This window comes from Sprattus sprattus (assembly GCF_963457725.1).
Source record: "Sprattus sprattus genome assembly, chromosome: 1".
Taxonomy (NCBI): domain Eukaryota; kingdom Metazoa; phylum Chordata; class Actinopteri; order Clupeiformes; family Clupeidae; genus Sprattus; species Sprattus sprattus.
The window spans coordinates 47,878,520-47,888,519 of NC_137920.1; the positions used below are offsets into that span (position 1 = coordinate 47,878,520).

The window sequence follows — 10,000 nt, forward strand, 5'->3', positions numbered from 1 at the left end:
AGATTTCATATTCTGACTTATATCCACCCAGATTTTTGCTATTTGTTCTAATAGACCAGCTCTGCTGAATCCATATTTTGCTGAGAACTGCAAAAAATAAATAATCAAAAAAACAAATAGGTGTAGTCAAACAAAACAAAAGAGAACACAATAAAAACTTATGAAAAAGAGGGTAGCATCTATCCGGTGCTTTGGTTTCATAGCGGCATGGCAACCGCTAATGTGTCAGAGGAGGGGGATGGTCTGTCAAGAGAATGGGGCGGGGCAGGCGGACTGGAGAGTTTCGATCAGATTTCCCTCTTCAACCAAGTCTGGAAGGCACAAGGTAACCATGAGGACATTAGTAACGGCATAAAGGGGCACTCAAGGAGACGTTGTTTGATTTGTTTGTCTTCGTCATACCGGCTTCTCCACAGACTTTTGAAAAGGTGGGGGCTGATTTGCAGCAGCAGCCGCAGCAAACGAGATCTTGCGGCACACGGTGTTGGTGTTTCGGCAGCGGCAGCCCGGCCGAGTGGCACGGTCGTAGCCACGCTGGCACAGGGCAAGGCACAGCTTGGCGGGCGGGTAGCAGCAGAGGCAAGGCAGGAAGGGCACGAGCAGCGCCATGGTGCCCCAGCGTGAGCAAGCATGGGCAGGCGTGCATGCGCATGGCCGGTCGGCGCAGTTGTCCTCGTCGTCCTCGGCCGAGCAGTGGTAGAAGAGGCCCTTAACGCAGCACAGGCACGTGCCGTATTCCACCGCGGTCTCCGCCGAGCACAGGCAGCGCTGGCTGCAAGCCCAGCACGTTGGCAGCACACGCGGCGCCACGCACTCGCCACACTTGCACCGGCCACAGGTCTCACAGATGAACAGGTGCAGGCCTAGGTGGTCCTCCCCGCTCAGGCCCTCCCCGGCTAGACTGGCCTTGCCCAGCGCATCCAACTTCTTGTTGGAGTCGCTCTTGGGCTGGGACACCACCGCCATGGATCCCGAGACAGAGGCCAGGCCAGAGGAGCGGGAGGGCGTGATGCCCGCCAGGAGTCTGGTGTCGGAGGCGCCGCTGCCCCGCGACATGGAGCTGCTGACGGTGCTGGAGCGGCTCAGGTGGGCCAGGTGCTGCTGCTGCTGCTGCTGCTGCTGCTGTCCACTCAGACTGCGGGAGATCTGAGCAGGCGGAGGGGCAGAGGACGACAGCAGCTGCGCCTGGTGAGGGGGATGACTGTGGTGAAGGTGGTGGTGGTGGTGGTGGTGGAAGTGGTGGCGGTCATCATGGGTGTAGAAGATTCCAGACTGTGAGGCGGGCTCCAGAGCCACCGGGCGATCCACGTAGTCGTTGTTGGCCCGGATACAGCGGATCTGGTTGATGGACAGCACCTGTTGGATGTCTGGGCCATCGGCGCCGTCCGTTCGGAGAAGAGCTGGATCCATCCTGAGGCGAGGAGGGGACCAGAGGCAGGGGCAGGGGGCGAGGCTCTGGCCAATCACGGCACATCCGAAAATCCTGCACACACACACAAAAGACAAAAGAACTTCACATCAAACATACATTCTGGAAACCATTCATTAAACACAGAGCCCAGTCTTTATGATCAGCTAGTTGAGTGAGAGTCTCAAGTGCCTCGATATACAACCCTAACTCAAGCCACAGATGGCAAATGCTCTTTTACTTGCATGCCGCTTTGCTGATGCTTAATCTCACACATATACACACACGTTGGTTTGAGGAATAGCGGAGGAGATATTGGTGTGATCCTGAACCTCTGCCTCGACTCAGTGACTTGGTCAGGCCTTTGGGTTCAGGACTCTTCTCTATTATTAGAGCCTGGAGGCTGATGAGGCAGAGCCTCTGGGGGAAGGCTCACTGTAATTTAGCATCTGGTGAGCACAGCTGCAGAAAGGAGCAGAGTCAGTGGATGGAAGAGCAAGGGATGATGGGTAGGAACAGCATTGAAGCTGACACAGCCAGATTCCAGAAAGGTCCAAAGCGAGTTCTGTTCTAACAGTGATCAGAAGAAGTGAGAAACAGAGAGAGAGAGAGAAAAGGAGAGAGGGAGAGAGAGAGATAGAGAAAGAAGAAGAGAGGGAGAGAGAGAGAGATAGAAGGAGAGAGGGAGAACAACACATATTCTGTATGTAAGGGGAGTTAGGGTACCAAACACAGAAACTGTATTGAAAGGGATGAGAGAAAAATACATCCCTCCTGTGAGCAGTTCTTTTGTGAAGCCGTGTCCTCCACAAACAGGACTGGTACAGATCCTGGAATGTACATGGAAAACAGCAGCATCCTGCCATTGAAACCCACGGCTCACATCCATCACTGTCATGACCCCAGAGAAACTCCATCCAGAAAGAATGATTATGAATTCAAGTGAATGTTTCCAGAAGACACATCTATGGACCCGCAGTCTACTGAGACCTTAGGAGAAAACATGCCTTGGATCATGTACGAGGCTGGAAAGGATCAAAAGTAAAGATGGATTTCTCTAAAGGAACCATTCACAGATTCTTAAAGCAAATACAAAAGGTAAATGCTTTTCGTTTATGTTTGATAAAACAGACTAGACTTGGGAGAGAGAGAGAGAGAGAGAGAGAGAGAGAGAGAGAGAGAGAGACCCCCGTGTCGGGGCTCTGTGTGTGTGTGTGCCTGTGCCTGTGCCTGTGCCTGTGCCTGTGTCTGTGCCTGTGTCTGTGTCTGTGTCTGTGTCTGTGTCTGTGTCTGTGTCTGTGTCTGTGTCTGTGTCTGTGTCTGTGTCTGTGTCTGTGTCTGTGTCTGTGTCTGTGTCGGGGCCCTAGGCTCTGCTCCTCTGTCTCTCAGCCTCTTACTGTAGAGTCAGTCAGCTGGATTCCTGCTGCCTGATCTGACCCAAAAATAAAGGTAAGATGGGAAGATAGTGAGTATCTCCTCTCTCTCTTTCTTTCTCTCTCTCTCTCTCTCTGTTTCTCTCGCTCCCTCATTTACCACCCCTCCCACATTTACAACACTGTCTATCTCACAGTATCTCTGTCTTTCTCTGGGCACACCCACACCCACACCCACACCCACACACACACACACACACACACACACACACACACACACACACACACACACACACAGACACAGACACAGACACAGACACAGACACACACACACAGACGCAGACACACACACACACACACACACACACACACACACACACACTAGAGTATGGCAACCCGACCGAAGCCCGACAGGCCTGGTCGGAACCCGCCGGGCCGGGCCGGGCTTGGGAAAAAAAAATTAATATCTTATCGGACTCGGGTCGGGCTCGATGCAAACATACAGCGTGAAAATTATAAACAGCCAGAGGAAACGTTTCAGTTCATGCACGTCAGTTTTTGTGATAAATATAAGTAATTGAACATTGCGTTGTAATGTTGATAAGTAATTGAACATTACATTGCGGTTGCTGCCTGGATCAAAATGCACGAATACATTGATTGTTCTTTTATGGCCGGAAATGGTAAGCCTATACGTAGCTGTATTCAAAATGCAAACAGAGCGCGAGTTACCATTGACAGCCTTTGGATGCCCACTCCGCCAGCCGATTCAGAACGGAATGGAAGCCGAGCCAACTTGCTGGGTAGCCGAACTACCTTGCTTTCTTAATAATATCCCAAATGATCAGTTGTCAGTGAAAATGGTGTATGCCTTCTTGGTTTTTTTGAAGGTAGAATATAATTATAAAATGACGACGCTTAGTAGTCAAGGCATTCGCCAAAGGAACACATTCGCAGTAGCCTAGCCTATGGGCTAACAAGAAGATCATGGATAGCAGTAAGAAGATGCACACAGACGCTACGAAGTCGAACAATACAAGGTAGGGGCAGAGGTTTACTTAAATCAGGCGTCAGCCGTGGCATCATTTTGATATCATGTCCTTCACATAGGTTCTTAATTGTTGTCACTTGTTAGTTATTAGTCTCTGTCTGGCTAACCGAAAGAAACAAAACGCAATTTTCACGTAGGCTATGCAAACCTTTTTAGCTGGTGGTAGCCCAATTTATGACAGGGCTGCTGAAGTTATTTCTAACGTTGCAACTCACTAATATGTTCTCGAATTGACTGCTGGTCTTGCTGACATTGTACAGTAGCTGCCTGTCTTTGCATTTAGCTTTGGTTGGCATAATTGGGCTACTGTTCTGAGCTGGGTCACTCTCGAGTTTCTACTGTTTTATTATTAGTCAACTTTCCCCCTCTGTGTTGAGTTTAGTGGGTGTTTATTCTGGTGTAAGAGTGTGTGTGCCTTTGTTATGGTGTACCGCTATTAATGTGTAGGCCTATGTTTTATAATGGATATGGTTCGTTGTCACCAATGTTACTGAATATGGTGCGCCGTCACCAACGTGTGTTTTAAAAGGCTACGGTGCGCCGTCACCAATGTTCTTGTTGGATAACGTGCGCCGCACGCGCGTGTCTACTACTGTGAATCTTCTTTGCCTATTTCTACCGCCCTATACTGGCTATTTATCACGTCATGTATTGAATATGGAGCCCACCTTCATAATCTTGCTTACGCTGCCCATCGCACTTGTCTCGGGCTTCGATCGGGCGCGGACACAAATATTTTAATTAATCTCGGGCCGGGTCGGATTCAAGCACTTTTCTGTCGGTTGAGGGCCGGGCTCGAACAGAAAAAAACGGCCCGAGCCACGCTCTAACACACACACACACACACACACACACACACACACACACACACACACACACACACACACACACACACACACCACACCCACCCAGTCCCTCCACCCTAATGCAGAGATAAGGGAACCCAGGTCGGAAGCACCAATTGCATTTTCAAATTAGGTGGAGAAGGGAAGAGAAGTACTAGAGAGTAATTGCATCGCGGCGAGCAGCCCCCCCATTCAAGAACCTATCACATCCATCTAATTGCACTGAGAGGTCTGCTCTTCATTTCCATGACATCATTATTTGGGCCCTCGTTTCCTAAACACTCCTCGACTCCTTCCTTCCTCATCGAAGTGAACCCAAATAAGAAGTTTGGAGTTTTGACCGCACCAGTGCTCTAGTGTTTAGGCACTTTTGTATGGGATATTTGAAGGTGAGAGTCCCTGAATGGGTTACTTCTTTGGAATATTGTTCTTGTGTATATTTTGATTGAGTGTGTGTTTTGTTTTCTTTGGTTCTTTTGTTTAATTCAGAATTGTTTTAATTTGCTTACATTCGACATAAAAATGCTGTGTAGTTTAATTTCATGCATATCTGCATGACACAGTATGACATTTGACTAAAACTTGGTTGAGCATTCACTTCATTTTGTGAACCAACCAACTGAAAGCAGACAGTAAAAAGACAGCAAATCTTGACACCAAAATGTTTTATCACCTGTCCCAACAGATCACTCATCTAACATGGACTCAGACTTAAACTGCCTGGTAAGCACACACCAATTACCCACAATCCTCCCTCCCACAATCCTCCATCCGTCATCATCGACTCAGCACCACCACCCCATGACTCGCCCTCTAATTTACCCCCTGGTTCGCCGCTGAGGCCTGTAAACTGAGCTGAGAGAAGCTGTATGGCCAGCAAAAGCCACCAAGCTGAGGCTGAAACTGAGGCTTAAGCAGCACCAGCCAAGAGTCAGTCAGCAGTATTTTCCAAAAGCACCTTTATGCTATGACCAAGAGTGCCCAAATCAGACAGTGTTCAAATGTTAGCCAATCCATCATGTAACAAAACGTAACGTAACGAAACACAACGCAATATAACGCAACGTAACCCAGCGTAACCTAATGTTAACGTAACACCCCGTAATGCAACGTAACGTAATGCAACGTAACGTAATGCAACGCAACGTAATGCAACGTAACGTAATGCAGCGTAACGTAATGCAACACAATGTAATGCAACAAAGCATAATGCAACAAAGCATAATGCAACGCAACGTAATGCAATGCAACGTAATGCAATGCAACGTAATGCAATCCAACGTAATGTAACACAGCACAACACAATACAGTATACAATAATGCTTTTGGGAAACACAGTCCAGAGCAGTTGGGCCAGCATGAGCAGTAAACCCACAGACCCAATCTTCCATCCTGCCTTCTGCCCCACCCCAAACCTCCATTGCCAGCACCATCAGCCCGCCAGGCCCTCCCTCCCCCACACCACCCCTTCATCTCCGGTCTCATCATTCCGGCATCCCAGGTGCCAGTGGATCGATAAACCCTCACTCCACACTGGCAGCGTCTGACATTAGCTTCTCACTCTCTCTCTTTCTTCGTCCCTCTCACTCACTCCTTCTCAGTACCCCTCTTTCTCTCTTTCTCTCTCTCAATCTCTTTCTTTCTCTCTTTCTCTCTCTCTCTCTCTCTCTCCCTCCCTCTCTCTCTAACCCAGCCCAGCCACTCTCTGAAAAAGAGCATTACAGCATTCTCTCCCAGGATGCTGAAAAGAGCAAGGGAGAAAGACAGGGATGGATGGGGTGATGTTAGGATGGATGGACAAAGAGAGAGGGAGGGGGGATGGAAAGAGTCCTGTCTGAGAGAGATCTCTCTTTCTCTTTCTCTTTCTCTTCCTCTCTCCTAGACCAATTATGTGTGCATATGCACACAGGAGAATTCAGCAAGAGGTAGTCAATATGCACCCGTTCGCCCACAGCCCATCATTATGTCCTGATAAACCATAACAGCAAATTATGAATCCTATGAAGGACTAAAGGACTGCTTTGTCCCCCACTGGCCACCGTACAGGAAGGGAGATGATGCTCTGACAGGCTGAAGGGAGACACAAACGTGAAGTTTGCTGAGCGCTCGTACTCAGAACATTAGAACAACATTAGAACAACATTAGAACAAAATGAAAAAAGGGCTCCTCGGGTTTCCTCAAACACAGGATCTGTTTCTGCAATCCAGCATTCCGCCAAAGCGCTTCTTCCTGCTGGGGTTGAGTTACTTTTCCGGACGCACATCTGAAGAGCTCATCTGCTTGGCTGCTAATGGTTTTATCATTCAGGGGGAAGGGGCCTCACCCTCACTACCACACAGGCAACTCAGGCAATGCCACTCATTACAGAGAGCCAATGCCTGTGTGGAGAGAAAGGATCACCAGGTCAAACAGAGGAGACGAGAACCCTGCCCTGCATTTTAAGCTTCGCATTCACACATGTTCATCCTCCCACCATTGGGACAGGATTGAAAAACTAGCAACCCATGTAATGTTAGCATCTCTGTCTTCTCATTTATAGGGACTGATTAAAAAAACGTATTCAGAAAAAACTGAAAAAGCCAAGTACAGGTGTTGTACAGAGACAGTAGGGTAGGTAGAGACCAAGAAAGGAGTCTGTGTGTGTGCAAGAGAGAGAGAGAGAGAGAAAGGGATGGAAGAAGAAACAGATAATTGGAGGAGAGGAAATAAGAAGTAGAGGAGGATGGCCTGATGAGAAAGAAAGCCGAATAGGTTGTAAATAAATGGAGCACAGAAAGCAAAGTGGAGACAGTCACAGTGAAAAAGAAAGGAAGTGATGACAGTGATAGAGAGAGAGGACCAAAACAAAACAAGATAAGAGATAGATAACCAAATGGATGGAATGTTAGGAAGAGTGGGTGTGAATTAGCAAAAAGACCCCATTAAGAGAGAGTGATATTTGAAAAGACTGTTTATATATGTATATATAAATATATATATATATAGAGAGAGAGGGAGAGAATGAGAGAGAGAGAGAGAGAGAGAGAGAGAGAGAGAGAGAGAGAGAGACCTGTGTTTACCCAGGCTGCCTGCCATGAGGGTAACCTGAAGACTGGCCTCTGCGCTCTGGGAGTATTAGTGCAGGGAGAGGCCGGCCTGCAGCGGCGTCCCGAGGCTCCACGCGCCCGTTACCTTGAGCACACATCCTTGGCAAGAGTAACTCAATCCAGAGCAGGGACAGGATGAGGGCTGCATATTATTCATAACAATCGCCACACACTACTGGCTCGGAGAAATTCAATACCATGCCCCAGGAACAGGCGAGGAAAGAGCGGGGAGGAAGAGGGGGAGAGAATTGTTTGCCAGCCATTTGTATAATAAATTTACCCGGCCTAGACTTTCGAGCCCTGTGTCCTCTCTTTTATGTTATGGTTCCCAGCCGTAACAGGAGGAGAGATAGAATTTAGAAGATAAGTAGGGGGTGCATTTGTCAGGTTTGTGCCATACCTGAGGCCTAGTGCTGTAGTTCTAATGCCACCTCTACCACTCTTAGTACTGGGCTGAGGAACAGAACATAGGGAGGGAGGACAGCTGGGTCAGTCTTGAGGAGCATCAGGCGGGCTGAACCGAGGGCTGAGCCTCCTCCTCCTCCACCTCCACGTATTGGCATTACTGGAGGGTCACTGACCAGCGAAGGTTAGTGGGAGTTGCAATGACATCATGATAGCTGGCTATTTTAAAACTCCCTGCCCCCCCCCCCCCTCCTCCCTCCCCCCTGAGCTATGCAGAGTCGCTGACCCCTGGTTTCTTCTTCCTCTGCTGTGACGTCATCACTGATGCCCATACAGAGGTCCTCCTTCAGCGCCTTCCGGAGTTCAGAGTCAGACTTCCTGAGGGAGCACTGTCACGATCGGATCGCCATTTTCCCTGGAGCATCTTCAGCCTTCATTCACACTCCTGCCTTTGCCTCTCCTTCAGCTTTCCCTCTCTCTTCTACCTCTCTTTCAATAACCTATCCCTCTCTCTTCTACCTCTCTTTCAGCATTAGTTTTCAGTATTACATTTGATGCATTTGCTGTTAAAATACAGTTTCTATACACTTTTTTGATCTATATTTTTTCAACATCATATACACACACACACACACACACACACACACACACACACACACACACACACACACACACACACACACACACATACATTTGACCATTCTACTTCTGTGTGACCAGAATAAGATGGGGGCGGTGGAGGCTGATTGGCGTTCATTGGCCCGGTTCTGATTAGCTCCTAGCAGGGGGTGGGGAAGGCAGGGGAAGAAGGGGAGCCCAGTTACCCTGGCCCTACATGTTGGGGTCAGTGGGGGCCCCCTTGCAATCAGGCTCCCGGACCTCCTGGGGGCTCCGGGGGCTTCTGGGCCCCTGGCTGGGCAGAGAGAAGAGAGAGCCCTACCAGTGAAGCTCCCCCCTGGGCAGGGCCACTGAGCCAATGGGCAGTAGGACCCAGGGTCAGGCCCTGGTGTCTCCACCACCCCCCTTGGGAGTGCAGCAGGATTGAATGACAATAAACTGTATGAGATTCCGGATGTGCCAGAATCCGACCCCCCAGGAAGGACTGAAATAGACACTGCAGACCAGCAAGTCCAGGCGAAAGAGGAGGAAGCGACAGAGAGAGAGAGAGAGATGTGGGGGAAGGGAGGAGAGAAGAGAATAGGAGAGAAGAGAGGAACAGAGCCTTGGGTCACAGAAAGATAGGAGGAGTGTGTCAGAGTGACTGAGGAAAGTATAAAAGGGAGAAGAGCTGGAAGTGTTGGTTCAAAAACAGCCGTCCAAATATACAGCCACTGCCTGCATTTCAAAAAGTAAAATAGGTGACAGGGAACTTCAACAGACATCCCCTTTCCATCTTCCAGGATGCAGTGGGGATTTAACATGACTATAGATTTAGTTCAGGAAGTCTTCTTCCCCTCCCCAAGAGAACACCTCGAATTCCCACCCTCCAATCTAGAATCATTCAATGGCACATACATTCTATAACATTCTATACAACCTAGAATCTCATTTCAAGTCCGACTGAATCTAATGAATCACTTAGATGTGATTCACAAGACATACTGAATCTAATGAATCACTTAGATATGATTCACACGACATACTGAACTAAGTACATCGCATTAGTTTGCATTCACAACTCACACTGTCGTTATCACTTAAAACACTAACCCTCTCAGAATGATAGCAAACATACTCTCTTCCTTTCCATTCCAATCTATGATCCCCTAGCAAACACACTCTTTCCCTCTCTCTCCATCTCTCCCTCTCTCCCATCCGACCTATGATCTGT

At 48.6% G+C, this 10,000-nt stretch overlaps 1 protein-coding gene across 1 annotated transcript in view; it reads right to left on the minus strand.

Annotated features, from left to right (window-relative positions):
* Positions 1-10,000, minus strand: part of LOC308382744 (protein sprouty homolog 3) — an 11,390-nt gene that overhangs the window by 127 nt on the left and 1,263 nt on the right. Inside the window, exon 2 of the mRNA XM_080860272.1 lies at positions 1-1,483. This exon is cut by the window's left edge and continues 127 nt beyond it. Within this exon, the coding sequence (XP_080716398.1) occupies positions 397-1,410 (1,014 nt within the window). The 5' untranslated portion in view covers positions 1,411-1,483 and the 3' untranslated portion in view covers positions 1-396. The remainder of the gene's footprint in view (positions 1,484-10,000) is intronic.